Below are 26194 nucleotides of genomic sequence, written 5' to 3'. Positions count from 1 at the left end.
CCTGGAGTCTGTTTTCATTTCTGTTCTCTTTTAGATCCCACATATAAGTAAGATCATACAGCATTTGCCTTTCTCTGACTTATGTCTTCAGGGTCCATCCATCTTGTCACAAATGGCAGGATTTTTTTTTTCATTTTTATGGCTGAATAATATTCCATTGTACGTATGCATGTATGTAGGTATATGTGCACACATACGATGGATAGATAGGTTGTTTCATGTTTTGGCTGGAATAAATATGCTATTTTAAGCATAGGGGTACAGATATCTTTTGAGGTTATGATGAGTTTCCATGTTCTTTTTAAGCATGGGAACCAGAAGCATATAGACGTTGGAGTCAGACAAGACTGACCATGAGATTTTCCTCTGTCATTTCTTGGCGTTCCCATTTTTAGCTAGAGGTAATAGCCTCTGCCTTGTGAGGCTGTTGAGAAGCGTACAGGCAAATGTAACTAGAATCTTTAACGCCGTGCCTGGCATAGGGGAAACAGTTAATCATTGGGAACTGCAGACATGATTAATAGCAACTTTTGTGTACTTTTTTAAAGTAGCTCATTATTTTTTCCTACTTTATTTCATGGGATAATGGCTCTGTAATATATTAATACTTTTGGGAAACATCAGGTTAGATTTTGCTAAAGAGAATCCAGTGTAGGCCTTTTCAGAGATTTTAATACCTGATATATAAATACAGAAACTCTGGTACTTTAAGAGGTGAATATAGAATGTAGCATGTCCCCAAATTCTTTGAAAATGGAAATTTTGTGCTCAAGATACATTTTGTTTGATGGGAAATACTTCTATGGCTCTTTGGGACATTCAGATACATTTATGTGGTCAGTGGGTCCATAGATGGAGACACAGATTCTTATCCTAACTTCATACCTTGCCATGGAGGCCTGGGTATAGTGTCGTGAAAAAGGCACTAGGCTGTGGCTCAGAAGATTTGGTTCCCAGGCCCAGTTATTCCTCTGATTTCTAGATAAGAGTACACCATGAAGTCTCAGGCTTCTTTGTACGCTGAAGATAGTAGCAATGCTTGTGACTTAGAATTTTGGTGAAAAGTGAATGAGATATTTGAGAATAATTTGTAAACTAATAAGAACTGAAAAAATGTGGTACCATCTTTGTCACCAACACCACTGTTACATCTCCACTGTCATCAGCTGAAAGTGACATTCATACATCCAGGCTCTGGCATCTGCAGCTGTCATAGAGAACTCCAAAGATCAGCCGTCTGGAGCCCCATGCCACGTCTGCCACCAGGGGCTTTATCTTCAATAAAGTGCCACCATCCAACATTTGTCTATGGAGCAGAGCCAGCCAATGTTGTTTCCCAGTGGCCCCAGGAGGACACTGAACTAGTTGAGGCCAGGTAGTATTTTCTGAAGCTCAGAAAGGAAGAGAGAGAGCGATCTAGTTCATCTCACTCACCATCTGCTCTCCTTGTAAAGTCCCCTCTGGTGATGTGGGGTGTTCCCTTGAAGGCGTGTGCTCTTGAGGACCTGTGGTCAGTATCAGGTGGCATGATGAGACCACTGTGAGTCCCGTCATAGTTGCCACAGGGCTCTAGGGCAAGCTGAGGTCTGTAAGCATCTTGCCAGTTGGGCTGATTATTCTCTGCTCAGGCCATATCTGGCATGTTGATAGAGAAGTTGTGGAGGGTAGTGGCTGAGAACTTGGACTCTGAAGTCAAATGGTTATAAACTTTGAGCTGCATGATCCTTGGTGAGTGGTGAGTTCAGTTTCCTCCTGTGTAAAATATGAGTGTAAAATATGAGTGATAATAGAGAACGTCTCATGACGTTTCTATGAAGATTAAGTGAGATACTACATGAAAAATGTTTATGTTATATGGCACATAGATGTTTTTGTAAATAGTAGTGATGATGGTGCTATATGATGATGATGGTGGTGGTGGTAAGGTGATATTCTTTGCTAGGAAAAGTCATTGTTAAAAAAAAAAGAAAAGTAAAATCCATACAAAGCATAATAAAGAACCTCAAAATATGATTTGAGATAGAAAGTCAGGCTAGCAACCTTTGGTGTGGAGGACAGAAGGCTCAAGACAACATAACTGCCACCTTTCACTCGCTATAGAGCTTCCCCCAAAGAGGAGGTATTAGGTGTAGCTTATTTGACCTGGAAAGCAGAAGCTGGTTTGTAGAGAGAGCACCCAGCACCCTGAGAACAACTGTCTGAGAGGAGAATTGGGGCTTCCTCGGGGTTGAGTTTATTATCTCTGGAGGTATGCCTAGGCTGGATGAACCGTTGCACGGGCTTATAAAGGAAGGCCCTATGGAAGATTGGGAAAACTACACGTGCTTTAAAGGATACCACAGATGTGAAAGTGCCAAGGTCAAAGAGCCAAAGAATACGAGAAACTGGTTCATGCCAAAGATAGAGAGAAGGCGATGAGGAGGGACCTGGCCCCAGGTAGGCAAGGTAGGGGTTGAGGGGAGGAGAAGAATGCCCCCTCTTGAGCCATCACACTGAAGTAGTATGTGCACAGTTCAGCCATGAGGCAGCCCGAGGATAGGGGGCCACCTTCCGTAGAGTTCTGAGACAGTCACAATGTTAAGTATTCATTCCTCCTGCCTCCAACGTGACACTTGCACTTGTCAGACAATGTGCCCTGATTTAGCTTCCAGAAATACACAAAGAAGTGCAGAGGTGCTAGAGCCCAGATGTGGCAGGGATCGCATGAGGCACTCAATGAGGTTCATGGTAGGAACCTCATGCGGTGTGCGAGAGACTTAGCAGCCTTCAGTTAGGTTTTTGTATGATTTCTTCCCAGAGAGGTGCGAGGGTGGGGGTTGGGGTGACTCATCTTTACCAAAGACAGTAAATGAATACATTTGACTAGAAAAAAACCAGTAGCAATATTTCAGTGCTGACAACCTCTTGGTAGAATGGAGAACAATATTTAAGCATTCATTCATTCATTCATTCAACTGATATTTATTGAGCACCTAATTTACTCAGACACACAGACCCCGGAAATACTCGAAGGCACAAACTATGAGGTCTGCCATGTAACAGACACATAATAAGTAACTAGTTATTGAATGAATTAATTCTCAGATAAGGTCATTGAGGCTTAGAGGAGTAAGGTGACTTGCCCATGGGGGCCACCACCTAAGTACAATGGCCGGAATCCCAGCTTGAGCCAAAGAGTCATATATCCTGCTGGTATCTGCAAGCAGCGGGGGTTTGAAGAACTGAGAAGAAAGGAAAGATCAAGTGCATGTGTCTAACATTACAAATACACTCTCCCATTTCATCGAAATAGCTTGTCCGCTAGTTATGGGCTATAACTGCCATTTCAGAGATCAGAACACTGAGGCTCTGAGAGTGTAGGTAACTTGCCACAAGTTAGCTATTAATTGGAAGAGTCTGGATTTCAATTTCTATGTTTAAAACCCAAACCCAGCCTCTTCCTCCTTTTCCAAGTGGCTTTTTTACCTGTTGGGCTCCTCCATCCTAATATCCTGGGGTCCTAGAATCCTTGCCCCTCACCCCAACCCCATATGTCATTTGAAGGAAGAAATGACTTCACAGCCGGGGACCTAGTCTCTTGTCCCCCAGAGATACCAGGAGGAAGGAATCAATGGAGCTATGGCTGCTTTAAGTTTTTGGAACACAGTGGCCTGATGGGGTTAGATCTCTCTCTCTCTTTTTTTTTTTTCATTGTAAAATGTGATTGATTCAATTCCAAATTTAGCCTAGATTTGATTGTCTTTTCTCAACCTGGCATCTCCAAACTGAGAATCAATCAAACCCCAAATTATAGGCAGCGTGTGGCTCAACAATGCCAAGTGATTTCCGGTCGAATTTCTCAAGCAATGCATTTTATGCCATTCTCTGTTGCCATGAGAGAAGTTGAGGGGTAAGAGGGAGGGGAAATGAAAGGGAAATTAGATTATTAACTTTCTCCAGTTCCAGCAATCAATACGCCCTGGTGTAATTCTATTCCTACAGCACAGCTCTCTCTCTCTCTCTCTCTCTCTCGAAAGTGACAGGGAGGGAACTATGAACCAAGATGCAATACAGAAACAACTATGACCCTAGCCATCTGACAATGCTCACGTTATGACTTGGAGATATCATTTATTGATCTGGAGCTCTTATTTATTGATTTTTTTTATTTTTTTGGCCAATTGCAAGTGTTCTCTTTTATCCTCCAATCAACTCTGAAAGAAGAGCACTCTTTCCATTTTCCCGTTGGGAATATTTTGTTTTATTAGTGTTAGATTAACTGGCAAGCATCCTGTGGAGATGTTTGTAGTTAAGCCAGGACCTAAACACAGCATGTCTAGCGTCAGAGGTCATGCTCTTTCTGCAACTACATGATGCCATTGTGGGACCTTTGTTCTGGAGTAAGGTGGAAGGTAGTATGATATGGGGGAGAAGATGGAAAGAACTGGTTCTAATCTCTCCTCTGCCACATACAAGTTGGGTGATCTTGACCTTAGAAAGTCATTTGATTGCTCTGTCCCCTTGTTCATGTGTAAAATGGGGATAGTGGTGACACTTCCTTTAAAGAGGTAAATGAGGTAATTCTCCACTAAAGTGTAAGCCTTGGGGACCATGGCTTTGTTCACTGTCATTTCCTCCTTGCCTAGAACAATGTGAAGAAAAGGTGATGTTCAATCAAAATTGGTTGGATGGATGGATGGATGGATGGATGGATGGGTGGATGGATGGATGGATAGATGGATGGATGGATGGATGGATGGATAGATGTGAGTGCTAGGCGTAGTGCCAGGATCATAGTAAGCATTTTGCAAAGGTTGGTTCTCTTCCCTGTGTCTGCTTCCTGCAATGCAATACAGAACCTGGATGAGAAGAAGGTGGGTTTTTTGGGAGAGATAGTTTCTACCTTGCTGCTGTCTACAGCTTCTACTCAGAGCTAAATGCTGACGATCAGTTCCCTGGGCCAGGAACTCTTAAGAAGTCACCTCTGTTTGAGTTCCATTGCGAAGTTCCTGCCAGATCTAGTTGCCATGGAAACTCCCCAAGCCCCATGGGCGGCTCCACAGGCATCTGGCCTAAGTGTAGACTTGACCTGCATGCTTTTTTCTTCCTGAACTTCAGAGACAACTGTGCTGATTTCAGGTTTTCACTGAGTGAATGGCTACCCCAGGACACTGTTCATTCACGTTCTCCCTTCTACTTCCTCCCTCTTGCTCTGACTTGCCCTTACTCTCCACTCTTTTTGTCTTCAGTTCCTTAAAGGGTACTTCAGTTCCTAATATGTTCTGCTAATGTGTTGGACAAAGAAGTAAATGAGTCCTGGTTTCTGCCATCGATGATTAAATACTGATACTCGGCTTGGAAGTGATTATTTACCAAGGGCCTACCATGTCCTAAGAACTAAGCTAGGCATTTGACATTTGCTGTCTCATTTAGCTCTCACCACACTCTTAAAGGATGCATCATCTTATTCCCGTTTTCCAGATGAGAAAACTCAGAGGCAATATACTAAGGTGGCTTCACCCCCAACCCCCAATGACTCTTAATAGACTGTGCTTGACTGTGAAGGTTTAAATGACATAGGACCTAGGACAGCTAGGCAAGCATGTGTCCAGGGAGAGGGTGTGAGCAGTCCCGCACCTGCCCATCAGCTCTCTTCTCCCAACCAGAAACCAGCCCTGTGGAGCCTGGATGGGATTTCTGGTAGTTGGTTAGTTAGTGAAAGGAATGTCTTGGTCACTTCCATCTCTGCTGCTGTGTGGGCCACATCTGAGAGATGCCTTCCCAGAGCCCCACGGTGTGCTAGTGTCCACCCATGGCTCCCGACTTCCCAATGCCAGGAGCATTCCACATCTCACTCTCCAGGTCACCTTCCCAAGAATGTGTTCATGCTGGAATCATCCTTATAGGTTTGTCCCCTCAGAATGGACTCCAAAGAATCTTGAGTGAAAACTCAGTGCTCTCACTGACTGCTCTTTGGGGGTTTTGTTAAGGACATAGACATGGGATAGTATGTTGACTTTTTAAGGAGAGACTTACTCAAAGTACCAACTCCTAGTCCGTACCCTTTCTAGGAGAAAACACTGATGTTAGCTTGCTTATGTTATTTGGTACTAAACTTTATATTTCAGAGTTTGAAACAGCTTTTTTGTGGTTCCTAGGGGAGAGGGAAAGTGTGTTCCCCTATTTTGGGTGGTCATTTTAGACTTAGAGATTTCCTATCTACCTGACACCAGGATCAACTCTTTAAATTTTATATTTGCTATGCCATTTAACAAATATTCAACAAATACTGTAACCACAAATAGAGGAATAGTCCATACCATAAGCTCTGCCTTGTCCTAGGACTAGCGATGAAGATCGGGATGCTGTTCTTAAAGTAAGGAATTTCTAGGTGCCAGGCACTGAACTCAGGGTGAGAAAAGTAAAGATAGTGAAGATGGGATTCCTTTCTTCAGGAAGCTCACGGTTTGGGGGATGCCTGGGTGGTTCAGTCAGTTGAGCATCTGCCTTCAGCTCAGGTCATGATCCCTGGGATGGAGTCTGCATCGGGCTCCTTGCTCAGTGGGGAGTCTGCTTCTCCCTTGCCTGCTACTCCCCCTGCTTGTGTCTTCTCCCTCTCTCTCTGAAAAATAAGTAAACAAAATCTTTCTAAAAAAAAAAAAATAAAGCTCACTGTTTATTAAGAAAAAGAAATATCCATAGAAAACATCCAAATTCAGCTCTTCTTGGGGTTCTTGTTCCATTAGGATTCACCAGCCTGGCAATGTTGCTCATTTGTGATTGGCATGCTTTTTGATTGTTCAGCCCCTAAGTCTGTTTACTAATATTTTACTATCATCCATGGGAGTTTGGATGCATTTGTTGAGATTCTAACATGTCCCAGACCCTGTGCTAGACATCGGGATACAGTGGTAAGCAAAGAGCATGGCGCCTGCCATCAGGAGGTTACCATCTAGTTACATCTAGTGTTTGAATGAGATACTTGGAGAAACACCGCAAATGTAGGCTGTTCGGTTGCCTAGAGGGAGAGGAATCTACGTTTGTGGTTAATTTCACTGTGTGATAAGGAACACGGAAACAAGTGGATTTCTATGCAAAGGAAATAATACCTGTGCTCATGTTAGCATGATGAAGTGTTGATTGGGGTGGCACTGTGGTTAGGCAGCTCTGCCTTCACCTGGGCCAAGAAGTGGAGAGCACCAGGAGGTGTGAGTGCTGAGACCCACCATGAAAGGCCTCGGACGCCAGGCTGATGAGCATGGATGGCATCCTGTGCCCAGATACTAGAAAACATCTCAAGGGGTTCCAGCGGGGAACGAGATGGGAAGATGTGTCCATACCTTGCTCATTCCACATGCAATCAGACAATAGAGGAGAGGAGAGGAAAGAGGTGTAAGTGCTAAGGATGCAGAGTAAATAGGAACTATAAAGGAAGAAAACAGAAGTGTGATGGACATCTAGGTGAACGAAGGCATTTTCAATAAGTTGGGGAGCCCGGGAGGAGGAGGTAGAGGGGGAAGCGCAGGATTAAAGAGAAAACAACATGTGCAGTTTTGAATATGTTTATCCCTTGGGACTTCCATAGGAAGGTGTCTGGGGAGGTTTGGGCAGAATGATTTGCTCAAAAGAAGAGCCTTGTGGGCGATAGAAATGTGGGAGCCGTTGCTCTAAAAACAGTAATCGAAACCTTGAAAGTTGGTATGAATAACAAGGCTTAAGAATGAGACCAGTGGATCCCAGGGTCCTGGGATCGAGCCCCGAGTCTGGCTCTCTGCGCAGCAGGGAGCCTGCTTCCTCCTCTCTCTCTGACTGCCTCTCTGCCTACTTGTGATCTCTCTCTGTCAAATAAATAAATAAACTTAAAAAAAAAAAAAAGAATGAGACCAGTGGGGACTTAGGACACAGTCCACAGAATTTCTTTGCCGGCCCAACACTCTGCTGGCCACGCACCTCCCATCTACTCATTCTCCTGCAGCCATGAAATTGTCTCTCACTTTCCCAGGCAAGACTCTCCTCCCCATCCTGTGCCCTCTCTATTAGTTTCTAGCACAACTTGCCTTGGATTCTAACTAGCTGTGGGTAAGCCGGCCTTTGCTCCCTAGTCTCCAAGTTCCTGAAGATCAGAAACTATTCTGCTCCTGCTCTATGTGTATCTACATAATAGGTGCTCAGTAAAAGCCTGTGAAATTAATTTGAACTGATTAGCTTCCACCATTCTGTGAAAGCCAGTTAGGTGACAGACATTGTGTCTACATTATACCATGTCATCACAACCTATGCACTGGTTCCTACTACCCTCATCATACATGTATGAAAACTGAGGTTCACAGAAGGGAACAATCACACAACCAACGAGGGCTAAAGCCCAAAGTTTAACCCATGGATGTCGAACTCCAAAGACCATGCTCATTCCTCGAGGCTCAATGAATTCAACACTTCTTTTTTATTTCTACTTGCCTGTAAGGCCAGTAGAGAGTTTAGCCATCCAAATAATTATCAGGAATAACCAGCCTAATTGAGAGGGTGGGAGGGAGAATTGCCACAGTTTCCATGAAGCTTGTTTCTTTCATCTACATCAAAGGGCATAATAAGTCCATTTTCTAGAGAGTTAAGTTGAAACCCAACAAGAGCTGCTGAGATGTCGTGATGGGCACAGAAGTTAGAAAGTACAGTTTCTTTTCCAGTTTCTCATTTGGAAAAAAGCAGGGTTCCCAAATTCCATGCGATGCCTATTTTCTCACCCCATGGACTTATGTATCTCTGTGTGTATTTTTGTTACCAGGTTTGCTAAAAAGCCCAGTGAACAAGACAGCCTTGACGCTGATTGCTGTGAGCTCCTGCATCCTGGCGATGGTGTGCGGCAGTCAGATGTCCTGTCCACTTACCGTGAAGGTGACTCTGCATGTGCCTGAGCACTTCATTGCAGACGGTAAGAAGCAAGCATAAAAGATAACCCCTTATACGTTCATCACCTTGCAGCCCCCGCTGGTCAGACATCCTCCGTGCACGGCCCAACTTCACAATCAGATTTTTTTTTTTTAAAGAGCATTCAAATACAAAGTCCTTAAAGAGGCCCTTATGATTTGGAATCCTGAATTATATGAATGGAATTACACTGATTTTTGCCATGGGCAAGGATGAGATTTGTTAAATAAAGGAAGAATTCAAACATGAGTGTAGAAAGATTGGGCTACTTCAGAGAACCTACTGTTTCTTATTATGCTTCTGAATCCTATTCCTAACTAAAAATATTCCCCCAAAATACTATTCGCTAATTTAAAAATATGACAGACAAGATCAAATGAGCTTTGTTGGTATTTCCTGAATATCCTAGAGAATATTCACATTTCATTCCTTGTAAATGTACTTTTTAGTATGTAATCTCCTACTCTTCACCCAATTAATTTGAGTTAATGAGACACTGTAGTCACTATAATCATTTGCAAAGCATGGCCCAAGAAACTGATTAAGGTGCTTGAGATCTATTGTTAAAGTGCCCTCCAGAAAGTCCTTCCTCTTTACATACTTCAGCGGAGTATGATGGCACCCGTTTTCCCAAATGCTTGCTCAAGAGCTTGGCATTCCGGGGCACCTGGGTGGCTCAGTGGGTTAAAGTGCTTGGCATTCCTGTTCATAAGTGTATTGAAGGCTTTCAGCGATACAATGCAGGAGACATATTAAATGTGTAGCTTAATAAATTTTTACAGAAGTCCGCTCAGATTAAACCACACAACATTCCCAGTACCTTCAGCTTCCTTATACTCCCTCCCTGTTAATGCCCTCCCAGAGGTGACCACTCTCTGACTTCTGGCACCATATTAGCACCATTATTTGTTTAGAACTTTTTCCAGTTGGATGTGTATTGAATGTTTTTGACATCCTTCCTCGATATTTGTCCACCTTATCTCAATGTAACTCATTTTTATCTTTAAATTTTTAAGTTCCTGTTCAGAACTTAGCACCAATCCCTTCAGTATGTCTTCTCCAAAGTGAACCTTTTATCTCATTTTTCTGAAACACTCAGACTTCTATTAATGCATTCTGTGATTGCTCCCACTTCACCATGTGATCTAGCCTCTGCTTGTGTTTCGCCTGAACTGCTAGTAAGTTCAGTATTTCTGAATAGCTGATTTTCTGACCTAAGCACAATACTTTCGGTTCATTCCTATCAAATCGTGAAGGCACATGTAACAGGCAAAACTGTGAGCGTGAGATAACAAAAGGGATAGCAAGGGAAGCAGAAGGAACTGAATTTACAGAAGCACTTAGGTCATATAGGCTGATGAAAATTCAGATGGAAGAATTGCAAGAACCTAGGTATGGTTGGGATATTAGAGATGAAAGACTAGGAGTAATAAACACTGAGTTTGGAAAGGCCAAAGGGATAAATGTTGGCCACTGTTGAAGGCATGTGACCTTATTTAGCTTTACAAGCTCCTACTCTTTAACTGTAGATTGATGAGCCTTAGCAACATTCACATTTTGAATATTTTCATGCACGTAGATATAGAGCTCCTAAGAGTCTAGGTAACCTATTCAGCGTCATGGTAAATACCTTAATGGCTAACCGCAGAAACTATAAAATAATACAAACATGGATTCAAATAGTTTTTCTGTTAACTGCCATTTCTATAGCTAAGTGAAAGACTTATCTCTCTGGGCCTCAGTCCCTGTGTCTATAAAATGGGTATGATAATAATATCTATTTATTTGGATTATTATAAAGCTTACAATTCCACATTTACCAGATTTTCAAGATAACATGAAGTTGGGAAGTGGCAAAATCAAGGGGTCACTCAAGAAAACTCTAAAACTTGTGATGGCTCTGAAAGATAGACAAAAATGTGGTGAATTAAAAGGTGCCCTTCCCCAGTGGTCCTTATTCTGTCCTCTATCATAAATTTAAAACCTTACAACTTCCTACAGAGTTGTGTATTTCTGACTCTAGACTGGAGTCTAGAGTTGTGGGAGGAGTTGTGTCTTTTGGTAGAGATACCATCTCCCTGATAAAAAGCACACTGACTGACCCATGGTGGATGCTCAGTAAATATGTGTTGAATGAATGAATGAAACCTAAATTAAAGTAGACTTATAAATGGTTATTTGGGATTCTTCTAGTAGATCACTATGAAGAAAGGGGGGACTGAGGCAAGGATAACTAAAGTAGAGAATGCATACAGATCAAGGATAATTGAAAATGACCATGGAGTATACAAGTACTAGAGAGTGCAAACATGGCAGACAATGCTGGGAGACATAGCCCAAAGACTGAGTCTCAGTCTCAAGGTTTAATGGAACCCCTTTCCTCTAAAACAATGCTGCATTGTTTTGGTTTGGAATGTGTCCTTTGAAATGAGTATGTTTGGTTTCAAATCTCAGTTTCCTTATTTAATTGCTGTAAAATAGAAGAGAGTCAGTTAAGCACCCTGAGTCTCAATTTTTCTCATCTGTAAAATGGAGATTATTTTGAAAAGATCAAGTGACATCACATATATAAAATACCAGTAAAGTATCTAAAACATGATGATTGCCCAATAAGTGGTAGTAGTTACTGCTTTTATTCCTAAAATAACCCATAAAGGAAGAGACATCAGAAGCTGGGACATGGCAGAACAAGAAGGCATAAGAAACTAAGTAGATGAGATTCTTCTGTTCTAAAACAATCTAGCAGATTTTACTGATTCTTCTGGGGATCAGCAGGAATTCAGAGAGCAATGAATACTTAAGGTTAGGTAGATGGCTGTCTAATAGTTCTCAGCAAGCAGACCTTTCCCAGCATGATCCCAATGCCTCCAGTGGGTGGATAACCTATGTGTATTTCCCCTTCCATTCCCCCACCAGCTCTCCAAATTGATATTTATTATCCCCATTTCACGGATAAGAAAACTAGGACTTGAAAAAGGGTGGAAGCCCTTTTTTTTTATGGTGGTAGAGCTGGGCCTAACAAAGAACCGTTTATAGAATCAGACTAGTGAAAGTTCTAGCTTTGATTTAGCTAGATCTGATTTGATGTAGCTAGAGATCCAGGAGTGTTATGCAGGAAGGCAAAAGGGGAAGTGATGCTGGTATCTATTTTCCTGAACCCTTATTACCATTTTGCATTAATTTTTGTAAATGTATTAATATATAACATAAATACCGTAAGAAAACAGAATGAAGGTATATAATTCAATGATTTTATATATATATATCCACATATCATAATATAGGCTCTCACCTAAGACCCCTGGCTGAGTTATAAACAACATCATAATAAGGACTATCAGGATGAAAGCAGCCCCCCTCAGATAGGAAGGGCTGCACAAGACAAAGCCACCCAAGGACCTTGGCCAAGACAGTGTTCACGTTTCTTATCTTAACCCAGAAACCTTAAGCTGTCAGCCTGCCAGCCTTTAGAGAGCCTGCATCCAACCATGTAGGCTGAGCTGTCCGTGGTGCTGAAGCATGGGGAGGGGAAGCTGAATATGAGGCTAGTCTTCAAAAAGAAAATGAATTCTGCACTTGTGTTATACTTGATGCTTACTGCCCATTATAGGTAAAGGTCAGCACAATATAACACTTGTCCAGACACCAGTTGGCACAAGCAATAAATCCTGACAGCCCGCATCCAAACCCTTGGCAAATATCACCCCTTTCTTTGTCTGGGTCTTCTCAGGGCCAGTAGTGGCTTTTTGCCTTGCTAAGTACACAGTGAAGATATAGACTAAGTTTGTGTCCAAACTTACTGAATTTAGCTGTTTTTTCAGCTGTGGCTTGTAAGTCATCTGCATTTAGGTCTTTTGGGCTGATAAGCTTCAGAACTAGTGAATCACATTCTCCAGGGGTGGAGCACAAGTATTAATATTCTTAATGAGAACTCTGTGATCAGTTAACAGAAGTTTGAGGGCTGTGTTAATACATTAATATCTCTGTAAATATTACAGTTTTTTTTTCATTCAAACAGATATAATAACTCCTTGAGACCCCTTGTGTTCCTCTAAGGGGATTTAGTTTTTTCCATCTTTGGTTTTAATCAATGTCATATTAATGGCGCTGCCTCATGCTATAGCTACAGTGGTTGTCCATAGCATCAAATACAATATGAATGGCCGACTATGAATTTTATAACAAAGCAGCCCTGGTAATATGGGCTTGGGTTTCATGCAAATTGTCCTGTAAGTGGCATTATGGATGAGTGGTTATTGGTTAATTTTAAAAGTTATCTTATTTGAGATGTTGGTTTGTGTGATCCTTGAGCCTCCCAGTATAAGTCAGGATATATTTACCCAAATAATCTACCCCTACAGCAAGCCAGTAGAAGAGACAACTTTTTTCGGAGAGAGAGAGAGAGAGAGAGAAAGAATATCCCACAAACCTGAGATCATGACCTGAGTCAAAATCAAGAGTTGGATGCTTAACTGACTGAGCCACCCAGGTGCCCCAGAAAAGACAACTTTTAAAGGAATAATGTGTTTCAATTAAGTGGGTGAGATGGTTCCATTCTAGTGTAGACAAATAACACTAGACCTAGAGTTCTCTGTTACATTCTGTTCTGTTCTGAGAGTCATGCTTTGAGAAGATGGGTGATATATTAGAAGTTATCCAAAAGAGAGGCTTTGTAGTTGAGACTGGAAGAATGTTGTGGTTACCCAATGACCTCTTAAAGAAAGGGTAGAGGACAATAATTCTATAAGAAGAGTTGAAAGAACCCAAACGAAAAGTGAACCTAATATTATTGAGCAAATCTGTTGTAAATATGGCAGTGTTTGTATACTTTCATGGAATTATTTACTCATTCAAGTGTCATAGCAAAATTGTGAGGCAGCATTTAGCATCCCTGTTTTGCATACATGGAAGGTAGGTCACAAAGATGTTAAGTGACTTTGCCAGACTGACACAAAATGAAGCAAGGTGTGAGAGCCCAAGCCTGGCTGAACCCCTGGCCCAAGGTCCTTCCATGTTCCACTCTTTGACAAATATTACCATAGCCATTATTATTTATCTTGAAAAGGGTGACAGGCTTGCAAGTCCCCAGGAAGCAAAACTAGAGATAGCCAGGTGATGAGCATGGTCAGAGATGAGGTAAAATTTATCTTTAGTCTGAAAATGTCTTTACTTTCTGAGCTTCAACCTCATTATCTATAAAGTGGGGATAATCGCAATACTTATCTCATAGAGTTATTGTGAAGAATAAATGAAATAGTGCTTGTAAAGCTTTTAGCTCAGTTCTGGAGATCTGGTAATGGCTCAGTAAATCGTATAAATGTTAGTAGCTGTGATCATTTTTGTTTAATGTTGGAAGGGGGTCATTTCAAGGTAAGGAGTTCCCCATCACAGGAAACTTCCTGAGAAGAGATGATCACATTTCTGTGAAGCCATAGAAGAAAAGTCAAGTTGACTTGGGTACATGATATTTTGATTCAGAGCCATCTCATCAGATTATAAATTTTTTAAAACACTTAATTTTTTAGGACTTTCAAAGTATGTTTATTTATTCTATACTACCTCATCCCAGGGTGTCCCTGTCTTTGCCTCATCCCAGGGTGTCCCTATCTTTGCCTAGGCTCATAAATGGAGTAAAACTCAGGAATGAGTGAAGGCTAGGGACATCTCTTGAATACTGTATTTGAATACTGTATTTGAATAAACACACACACACACACAAACGCATGCACAGACACACAGCGGTTTATGTTGTTATGTTCACTGCATCAAAATATTCATGCCAACTATGTATGTGTTAAGATCAAGTTGCTAGCATCACCCTTTGAGATAGGCTAGGTGACACTCAAATCCTCTTTGTTTTCTATGACTGAGGAATTTGAGGTCTGAAGGTTCCTTACCAGCCTATGAAATCCTGAAGTGGAATTATCCGTCATTAGGTTGGCCTAGTTTATTAATAAGCCATATGTGTAACTGCTTTTGGACACAAAAATTGTATACAGTGAGTCACAGTCTATACTTGCTTCCACCCCTACTTCATGTCTTTCAACCCAAGGGAGTGAGCTAATGTGTGGCTTTGTGCCGTTGATGAAGAATGAGGTTATACCCGACTTCAGAGCTCGTTTGCAGGGATTTCAATACATGGAAGGAGTATTTTCAACTCTTAGAAGGAAAACTGATACCACATTGAAGGTGGCTGCTGAGTCACAAAGTGCAAAGAAATTTGTCTAAAAAGTGTAGTTCCTTGGTCCTTCTGCTCCTTGGGATGATCTGGGGCTGTTTTAAAATATTCTGTGTTGATTGCAAACCTTGGAGCACCATAGAACATATTCAGGTATAAAAATTCTCTGGAGCAGGGTCTCTGCCTTGTTTGTCCTTCACTGCTTTGCACATGTTCCATCACTGCTTTGCACACATTCCATGCTGTTACAACAGATGGGCTACCTTGTCTTGTATCTTCCTCCCTCTATGCATTTGCTTAAACATTGCCTTCCACCAGTACCCTTCCCAATTTCCATATACTGCAATCCTCCCATCTCTAAGGCCTAACTTAATTTTTTCCTTCCTCCAGAAAACCTTCTTTAGCAAAACCCCCAACACTTTTTAAAGAAAATTCCAGTCAGAAATAATCTCTCCTTCCTTGAAAACTGCATAGAACTGTATTTGTACCATTTTAATAACCCCACAGTCTACCTTTCATCACTCTTACTGTTGTGAATGTGTTGTTGGGACAATTGCCACAGTCCTAAGAACTGGCCTCCAGTGTTAAATATGGCTTCCCTCCAGCCTGTCCTCAACAGTACAAATGGAGTAATATTTTTAAATGAACTATCTAGACATACTGCATCTTCCCATAAAACTTGTTTAAGTACCTCTTATTATAATTGTTGTAAAGGCTGAACTTCATAACATGCCTTTTAAGTCCCTGCAAGAATCAAGGTCCCTGCCTACCTCTCTATCCAGCTTCAACTTACTCCACTGTCTCTACATGGGTTCTGTAGATAAACTTGGCTGCCTCCTGCCTCAGGTCCTTTGCACAAGTTTTTCCTACTGCTTGAAAAAATTTCTCCCAACTTACTTGGTTTCACCTGGACAAATTTATTTACTCTAAAGTTACTGAATTCCCCTTTTCACATCCTGGTCCCTTACTATCATTCTCTACCAGCCCTTCTCTATTCCTTGATTTTTATTTCAGTTGTTAATTATATATTATCCAGTTAATGTTGGGCTTCCCCGCTAAGTTGGAAGCTCCATAAGGCTAGAGATGCTATTTGTTTTGCTCATTATATCCAACACCTAGGACAGTGTCCAAAACAGAGTTTGTGTCACCAAAAAGCACTTATGGGATGAAAAAAGGGAAAAGGGGAAAAGAAAGAAAGAAAGAAGGAAGGAAGGAAAGAAAGAGGGAGAGAGGGTGGGAGGGAGGGAGGGAGAGAAGAAGGAAGAAAGGAAAAGAAATGAAAAAACAAATGAAGTGATTTCCATAGCTAGACTTAAATTTCCTCAAGGTCAAGGGCCACAGCTTATTCATGTCCTAACCTATTGTGAAACCTAGCAGAGGCTTCAGTAGACATAGAATAAATTGTGTCTGTGAAATGAGTGACGGGAGGGCAGGGAAGCAGGTGGACCTAGATGCCCTCAGAAGATATATCCTGGGGAAGGACGGTACACAAAATCTGAGTTTGCCTCTCCTTCTGTGATTGACTTCACTCCCCATGGTTTTTGTTCCCATCCCCAAAGATAAGAAACTCCAATCAAAATCCCATTTCTCCCCCAGCACCAAAATGAAGCAAGCTTTATCCAGAAGCCCAGGCAGAGGGGAAAATATAAATTGAGCTGAGATTCAGAACACCCAGAGGGGGAGGTGGCAATGAAATACCAATAAACTATATTAATATGCTGAAATCAGGAAGAATAGGTTGAACTCCAACCCAGATTTAATAACTATACATGAGAGAGTGCAGAGAGAAGGCAAGGCTAGGTTTCAGTCAGAATTAAAATGAGATCTGTAATGAAACGGGTAATATAATTATAAACTGTGAAAACTTTTTTTTTCCCTTCTCCCTCTTCTCGTACTTAATGGGCAGCTCGCTCAGCAATGGCCTGGAGCTGGTGCTCGGAGCAGAGCATACCCCCTAGAGTGGAATCTGCTTCCCCACCCACCATCAAACCTCTTCATTAGAAAATTCTGAATCCACAAAACCATGGAAGAAAAAAAAAAAAAAAAGCTTCAAGCCGTTTCTTCTTTAAATAGTAACTGATCCCCAGGTTAGAAGTGACAAAGGGCTTGAGGGAGAATAAACCCCAGAAACCCGTTTTCAGCTGCTGTCCATGTTCAGGCTTTTAAAGATACCACAACAGCCCGTTGGGTTGGGATTTTTAATGACACTCTGTGCTAAGATGTTAGCTTGGCATCTGACCAGGAGGAATTGTTATTAATTTCCTTTCTTAACAAAAGGGATAACTGAGTTTGATGTCCAAAATTGGAGACTAATTTCTGTGTTTTGATAGCACATGGAGTCCAAAAATACATTCCTAGGAGCTGGGGTTGAAAGGGGTAGGGAGATTTAATTTCTTCTCATTAAAATTCCATTCTGCTGCTGTGGGCAGAGGACCACGTTGACTTTGCGACAAGGAGGGGAGAGTGATGGATGGGAGCCTTGATGAGAGGGAGCTTGAGATTATAGTTGGTTGTTCCATCCTTGTTGGCCTGCTGTTTGCAGAGTGGTGTAGGGGTGAGGCAGAGGTGCAGTGCTGGGAGAAAGATGGTAACATGGTGCAGTGGCTAAGTGCATTGATCTGTGACCCAAGAGACGTGAGTTCTACTCCCAGATAGTCTGCTTTCTAGGTTGTCTTCCTCACCGCCTGCCTTAGGTATATTAATTCATCCCCCTGAGCCTCAGTTTCCTCACCCAGAAGCATTGTTAATACTCCCTGCTTCAAATGAGTGTCAGAGGGCTGATGAATGTGGGTGGGCTCACTTGGCCAACTGGGAGAATAGGTCTGATAATGAGAATGGGGTGTAATCCCTTTCTGTTGTTCATAAGGTTATTATTTATAAAGACAATAAAAGAGTTGGGAAGAGCTCTTAGTGGGTATGGCCACATCAGTCAAAGGTTAGCTGGGCCAAAGGGAAGAAATTAAATAGTTAAGAATTAGTTCATTACAACACTTCCTTATTCACATACAATACCGGTTTTCTTCCCTCTCTTCCTTCCTCCCTTCCTGTGATCAACAAATATTGCACATCCCCTTCTCCGTGGCATGTGTAGATGTCAGGGGTGCAGACATGAATAGAACAGACTCTGACTTCTCCTACAGAGAGAAAGTTGTACTGGATGCTGTGGGGACAGAGAAGAAGGGCAGCCAACTACCCCAAGGAGAGTGACACTAAGGGGAGGATGTCTTGAAGGGTGCTACCTGAGCTAGAACTCAGAACCACTGCTGGTTATTTAGAGCTGGAAGCTAGCTGATAGCAGGATTATCAGAGAGGCATGGGCTCTTCCCAGTACATACATCCAGACCCTGCTGGTTAAGTCTTCTGACAATGAGCACTAATAATTGGTAGCATTTACAGAACACTGCTAAGTGCCAGGCCCTTTGCTAAGCACGAAAAGGGTTACCTCATTTACTTCTAATACCTCATGAAGGAGATCCAGACATTCTCCTAACTATTGTCAATTTAAGGGAAACTGAAGCCCAGGCAGTTTAGGGGACCACCTGAATGTCACAAAGGCAGGAAGGGGTTGAGCAAAATTATTTCAAACTAGCAGCTGAAGAATGTGGTAGACAGAGAATGAGATGCCTTCACTTGGGGTGTGGCCCTGCCACGAATTCTCCGGGACTTTGGCAATCTCTGCTTCCCCAGGCCTCGGGTTTTTTCCTTGCACAATCTGGGAAGGGAACAAGATGGTACTTAAAATTCCTTTCTGCCCTAACATTCTAAAAGCGGAATGAAAAACCCTACGATTCAAAGTCCCCTTTTACTCATCCCGTTGTGTGCATGGCCTCTGGAGTCTTTATGCAACCACCCATTAGCAGCCCTGTCTCTTCTGACTCTTGTCTGGACCTCTCTGTCTGGGTCTCGCAGCCCCCGAGCAAGGATCTTGGGAGCAAAGGCAGCTGAGCAAACCTTTCACAGCCCACAAGTTGCCATTTGAAGAAAGCTTAGAAGGATCACAGCCAAGCTTGGGCAGGGACTGTGGGCTCCCAAGGCTGCTGGGATGAAAAAAGAAGGGGTGGGGAGCCGGGCCATGGTGGGAAAGATGCCTCCCCATCTCCAGCTCCCAGCTTCAGCTGCCAAGGGACCTTGAGCATCTTGGATGCCAGAAAGAGTCTGGGAGGGAGAGAATGCATCCTATTCACAGGGTAGAGATGGGAGGAATAATTAAAACCTGTACATCCCTCCTGCCTCCTCGTACTCCCTCCATCAGGCCCCTGGTACCCAGCAGAGCCTCGCTGTTTGACTTCCCTCCCCAGCCATCCCTATGGATGATCTAAGCCAAATCTGTCTGCAGCTGCACAGTTTTGGGGGCAGCCGTTGGCAACTTGCTGAACCTTTGTTAAAGACCTGGACATCTTTACCTGCAGCTTGAATGCCCCCCAGAGCCCGGAGCACCCCTGATCTTTCCATGTGTTCCATCTTCTGCTTTAAACCTAACTCGCATTTGGGATTCATTGGTAGATCGAGATACTAAGGCTTTCAGCTGACCCTTGCTGAGCGTCTGTGCAGGGTAAGAAGTTGCCCCCTGGGACACAATCAGTCGTGTTCCTGAGTCAGTTGTGTCCTCACGTCTCAGGGTGAGACGAGGAAAAGCACGAGAAATTTAGAATGGGAAAGCCACAGGTTCAAGTCTGCAGTTCTCTGCTTACAAACTGTGGGTCTTGGGTGAGTCACCTCCCCGCTCTGAGCCGGCAATTTCACTATCTATAAAAGTAAAGCCCTTAGCCCTTACTTCAGGAGGTGATGGTGAAGATAAAATAGAGAGTGATATGAAAATATCCCCCAACAGGTGCTCCGTAAATGCTAATCATATCCTCAAAGGGATGACACCTGTTATTTAAAGTGACAGGGTAACTATAAAGCAGAAGACTACAATAGAAGGCAAATCATAAATGGACCAGGTAGGACATAGAGACAGGAGTCAGCAAGGTTGCCAGGGAAAGCTGGAGTATTTTCCACATGCCAGATCTGGGTAACGCCTTTGGGAGTGAGACGGTTTATCCCATGGGAAGGAGCTGGATGGGTAGGATGGGGAGTGAGAGGGTGCCCTGTTAGAGATCAGGAGGGAGTGAGAACGAGAAGGACAATATTTCGGACCAAGAGGAGAAAAGGTGTGGCCAGAACAGAAAACATCCAGAGCGCCCCAGGCTCCAAGGGGCATGATGGGGACTAATGGGAGGCGTATATGAAAGAGCAGGGTCTCTTTGTGGAGCTTCCCTCCTGGAAGTGACCGGAAGGCGTGAAGCCACTGAAGGGTGTAAACAAGAGGGTGCCAAGGTCGCAGCTGCTCTTACAAAAGGCAATGCAGGGTGGTAATTAAGAGTTCAGGCTGTGGAGTTCGCTGCATCTGGGTTCAAATGCTGCCCCTGTGAATGAGTAGCTAGTTGATATCACAGATGTTACTGAACCTTTTTGGCCTGTTTCTTAATCTACAGAGTGGGCACGATGATAATAATAGCTTCCTCTTGGGAAAATTAAATGAGATACTGTCTGTCAAGCCTTCAGCAGAATGTCTGGCAATCAGGGGGCACTCACTAATACTCATTTTCACTGACAGTTCACCCTCCTCATCTAAGTTGGTTCCCCTGTTAAATGTGCACTCAGCACATTTTACAATTGCTTATTTGATGTCTAATTTGGTTAAGAGTCTGAGATGTAGAATCACACTCCCCAGGTTCGATACTTGGCTCTGGTTTTTCCTAGCTATGTCACACTGAACTAGTTATTTAATTCCAAAGCCTCTGTCTGCTCATCTGTGAAATGGCGATGACAGCAGTAAAGCACCTCCAGGAACAGTCGAGTGACTGAATACGAAGCGGATGGCAGGTAGGGCATACAGTCAGTGCTCAGTACACACCGGCTAATCCCGCCTTCAGCCCCTTAAGGGCCCAGAGTGTAGCTCGCTTGTTCCTGTGAACGCTCTGGTAAGTCAGTGGGTGTTCAATAAAGACTCGTGGGTGGATGGACCACAGCGTGGAAGGAGGAAGCTGTTAAGGGGCTGTTAAACGTTTGTGTGCAAGATGATGTCTAAACTAGGGCATTGGCAGTGACAGAGAAGACAGGGAGTTCCTATAAGGCTGGAATCGTGGACATTTAGTAATTCACAGCAAGGAGGCACTGAGGAGGGAAAGAAGTCAGAGACGGCTCGGCGCCTGCCTCCCAACACCCCTGAGAACCTGGTGACCCCAGACATCAAAATAAGAACGTCTTCTGCCAAGCCTTGAAGTGTGGTGGTAAAGACCACGAATGCCAGTGGCAGAGTTCGGGGTTTCAAATCCTGACGCCACCTTTCCCATGGCCCTGGTTCATCTTCTGAAAAATGGGGATGCCATGATGCGGGAATCAGACCACCCTGTAAGGATGATTAAATGATTAACGGGTGGCTAAATGCTAGAGCCTGACCGTTCGTAAACACTCTTGCGGGCTCGCCGTTCTGACTGCTGTGCTCAACTACCAGCTCACCTGCGTGAGGATGAGGAAGCAGATGCCCACTTCTCGGCTACATGTATAGGAAAAAAAAAAAAAAAGTCACAAGCAAATGTGAGGAATACAGAATTTTTGGACCAGTACAGATCCTGCCTGGATGAAAATTACTAGTAAGAGATGTCACTGTGTTCTGTGAGCAAAATTAATGCACCAGATTCCTGAGGGCTGCCCTCCCAAAGGTCTGATTGTGTGTGTGATATTTTAGGTGATGCCTTTGGAATCCCCTGAGGGATTCCAAAGATTCAGGCCGAGGCGGAGGCTGGTGTGTGACCATTCCGGGCCCCCGCACAGTTGCTGCTGTGCCCTGTGAGCGTGAAGACTCTGGGGGTGGCCGTTTCCTGCCCGGACGCAGATGCCGCATGAATGTGCTGGGCATGGGACCGGCTGCGGAAGCAGAGGCCTGGGCCCAGGGGCCCAGCAGCCTAGTGACTTTAACCGCTGTCACATTTGAAATATGGAATCAATTAAAAATGGTGGCTTCTGCCACGTCAAGAGGGAGAATTTGGTGCAGAGGTGAGGGCACACCGTGGGTCTGTTGCAAGGTAGCCAGCATAGCAATTTTCTAAATTGTGAGCGCCCAGAGCTACGTCCCAGCCTCTCTTTGCCTGTTTCCCATCTCATATGCATGCCAGCCAAACAAAGTGGCTGTTTCCTGAAGGCCCCAAACATTCTTTTTAGCTGCTTAACAAACAGCCCTTTCTTTTTGCCAGGATTCTCTTTTCCCTCCATTCCTCCTAGCCGTCACCTTCTAATGCTTGGGCATTTAGCTCAGGTGTGGCCAGGGGGACCTTCCCCAGGAGGCAGGGCCCCTGCTCTGTGTGCCCAGAGGTTTCTGATCCGGCCTCATTACAACGCCGGTGATGCTCTGTGATACGGGTCTGCCCCGTTACCTACCGGCTGAACCATAGGCTACTGTCAGGCAGACACTGTCTCTTCCACTTTCAGGGGCTCCAAATTTTGTCAGAATCTCCAACATAGAGTGGAGCCTCATATTAGATCTATTTCCCATTCAAGACATAAAATCAGGGCACATGGTGTGCCAATGAGATGGACTTCTAAACACAGGAAATGTAAGCTGCGTGGTTCACAAAGCTCTATCCAGAACAGAAAGGAAGGTGGAGAGGACAGTTCTCATTGAGACAGATCTCAAAGGATTCTTTTTTTTTTTTTTTTAAGATTTTATTTATTTATTTGACAGAGAGAGACAACAAAAGAGGGAACACAAGCCGGGGGAGTCGAAAAGGGAGAAGCAAGCTCCCTGCTTAGCAGGGAGCACGATGTGGGTCTCAATCCCAGGGTCCTGAGATCATGACCTGAGCTGAAGGCAGACGTTCAATGACTAAGCCACCCAGGTGGCTTTTTTTTTTTTTTTTTTTTTTTTTTTTGAGAAAGAGAGAGTATGTGAGTTCACATAAGCAGGTTTTGGGGGGAGGGGGAGAGGGAAAGAAAGAATGCCAGGCAGGCTCTATGCCCAGTGCAGATCTCATGACCCTGAGACCATGACCTAAGCCAAGACCAAAAGTCAGACACTTAACCAGCTGAACCACCTAGGTGCCCTAGATCTCAAAGATTCCTAGAGAAAGTAGGCGTTGAGTTGAGCGTCAAGGAAGGTTGATCTTGGAGAGATCCATCCTCCTCCTCAAAGAATTTGTTTGAAGATAGGGTAGAACTGGTTTGGGCAAAAAAGAGAATGGGTCTCAGCTTCTCCCCTTTCCATAATAGACCTGCTTCATCAGCCTTCAGCACCACCCCTTCCCCATCCTTGGACGCCCCAGTAAGATCCATATATACAAGGAGCACATTCTTGTGTCATATTTGGTGTTCCAGACACAAAATGAGGACAGCAACTTGGAATTTGGAGCCCTCCAGGTGCCTTCTCAGTCTTTCCAGCCTTCTGCCCACCTGGGATCAAACTCACTGTGAGAATCTGAATCAATATAATATTAGATGATTATAAAGGTATCAGCTAGAAGTCATCATGTGCCTCTGACATGATAGGCAGTGTGCTAGATGTTTGACCGGCAGTGTCTTCTTTAATCTCTACAGAACTTACTCACACATTGAACAAATATTTATTTCATGTATCCTTATGTGTCCTGGAGTGATAGAGATACTATCCTGGAAAAGGCATTATGAGTGGCCCTGCCTTCATAATGCTTTTATTCTCAGCAAGAGACAGACACTTGGCTAAGAAAATTAGCAATATAATGAAATATACCATGGCAGTGAAATGAGTGAGAGCTGCTGGGAAAATAACAGAAATGGTGGGAAACTAGGAGGCACGTTGGGATGTCAAGCCCAGATACAGTGGTTAGAGAAGACCTCTGAGGAGGTGCCATTTACGCCAAGACAGATGGGGTGCGGGGGAGGAAAGTGTGTCCCAGCCAGAGTGCATCCAAATCCTCTAGAGCAATGGGACATCTGGAATGAGGTCTGCCCAGTTTCGGGGGGGAGGGGCGGGGTGAGGGAGGATTGCAGAGGAGACCAGTGACCTGATCTTCTACGGAGGAAGCATTCTTGTTTCCTTTCCCCCCACAAGGGAGCTGGTGTTCAGCAGGTCAGGTTCTGATGCGTGTCCTTTGTTCAGGGGCATTTGCTCTATGCCCCAACTTTGTGTGTTTAAATTCAACTGGTCCACCCCACGTCCAACCAGCTGACACCCACAGGAACTCTCAGCGTCCCGGCTCTGGTTACTTCTCTCCTGGACTTCCCCCAATCCCCTTGCCTTCTTAATCACCTTCAGCTCGTTCCCTGCATCCTCCTGGTTCCTGACAGTGTTTGTGCTTCTTTTCCTCTGCCCATCTCCACGCTGCACTAAGAACCAGGGACAGACTGACCTTTCTCTTGGACCTGCCACTCTACTCTGTCTCAAACACAGCCTTCCTTCCCACTCTGAATCCATCCGTGATGGCGCCCCAGAAACCAGCATGTGTAATCGTCTTGGAACCCAGTCCCCAATTTCCAGTCGACGCTTGTCAGCTCATTGTTTGAGACCCACAATTTGAAGAGGATTGGAGTTTTACTAAGCAACCCGAGTTCTTGAAATTATAAAGGATAGATAAATTGGTAAGGTGGAATGTCAAGCAGTGGGTGATAATTATTTTTTAAAGGGAATTTTGCCCCACCTCCCACTCATTTAAGTCTGGTTTTCAAAATCAGTATCCTTGTCTGTTGCCATAGAAGATGCTACTTGGGGAATTTCAGGGCACTTTCCTGTAATGGAAATGAGAAAGTCAAAAAAGAAACACACCAGCTAATAATATTCCTTTTTGCCCTGGGATACTGTTCATGATTATTTCTCAGAAGTGATCTTTAATTGTTTCATCTAAAGAGTATGCATCTTCTTCCCTCTGACTATCTCTTCATAGAGGTTTGTGAATTGGTTCCAGCTATTAGTCCCACTTACTAATTTCCTCTGAGCCTTGCTGGCTGAAGCACTGGGCTTGGAACAACTTTTAATTTTGTTTTTAATTAAATTTCAGTTGTTTCAAATCACTCACTTTTAATGTCATTTCTTTGCAGCCCCCAGAAGCTGTGTGTTCTTGTTTACGCACACACATAATCTGATGTGTGTGTGTCCGTGGCATGGCTAAAGATGGACTCCTGGCTGGGGTCCAGAGCAAGAGCAGGCAATTAAGAAAATAGAAATGAGTCAAGAATGAGCTTTTGTTTACATGGTTGCATCCAGAGCTAATATGTTGTTTAAGCGGGAATCTGGGTTATTGTGTTTGTTTTTGCCAAACCATATTTGAACAAGGCAACGTTCCCTTGTATTCCACAAGAGGATCATCAACTTATGTAGGTAGAAATAACATAAGAATAGCTAACACTTATTAAGCTTTTATTACGTACTAGGTACTGTTTTAAATACTTTACATGTATTAGCTCATTTACATTAAAACTGAGTAATTTGAAACAACAGAAATTTAATTTACATGTATTACCTCCCACATTCCTATGAGATTATTATCTACCATTTTTATAGCTGAGAAACCCAGGCCCATTTAAGTGGATCATTACCACTTGGTTAGTTCCTGGCAGGGCCAGAGCATGAATACTGACCACCTGACTGTATTCCTGCCCTTAAGCACCATAGGAGACAACGCTGTCTATGAGGAGACAGAAGGGCTTCAGCGTCACAATGAAATTAACAACCAAAAATGTGGAAAATTGACTAGTTCGTGGCCAAAGTCGAAATGATGTTAGTTTTATATGTGGTCTTCTATGTGACCTCTGCTAATACCCATTCCTCTTGTGTAAAGCATGAGGCTACAGTGAAGGATTTGGTTTGGATTCACAAAAATCGCGCTTTGGGTCTTCAAACTGGGTTCTCTCAGATATTAAGCCCTCCAGAAAGGACAATGAAGTTTGAAAACAAAATCATATCCGTATGCCAAAGTCCTCCCTATCCCCTGGGCCATCTTGCATCATTTGCTGCTGTTTGTTCCAACTGGGAACAGAACCTCACCGATCTGTGATCTCAGAAACTTCACATGTCTTATTTTCTTTGCAGGGGACACTATTTCGGGGATATCACCACTTTCCCTCCTCTTCTCCAGTACACACACACACACGCACAGAGTT

The 26194-nt window shown here is 43.4% G+C and overlaps 1 protein-coding gene across 3 annotated transcripts in view; it reads left to right on the top strand.

Moving 5' to 3' along the window:
* Positions 1 to 26194, top strand: part of ASTN2 (astrotactin 2) — an 855422-nt gene that overhangs the window by 335475 nt on the left and 493753 nt on the right. For all 3 annotated transcript variants that reach the window (XM_082697137.1, XM_082697136.1, XM_082697135.1), the window contains one exon: positions 8762 to 8908. In XM_082697137.1, coding sequence (XP_082553263.1) covers positions 8762 to 8908 — 147 coding nt within the window. The remainder of the gene's footprint in view (positions 1 to 8761; positions 8909 to 26194) is intronic.

This window comes from Mustela nivalis (assembly GCF_964662115.1).
Source record: "Mustela nivalis genome assembly, chromosome: 13".
NCBI classification, from domain to species: Eukaryota; Metazoa; Chordata; class Mammalia; order Carnivora; family Mustelidae; genus Mustela; species Mustela nivalis.
The sequence above is the reverse complement of the archived record's forward strand: the minus strand, read 5'-3'. Positions and strand labels throughout refer to the sequence as shown.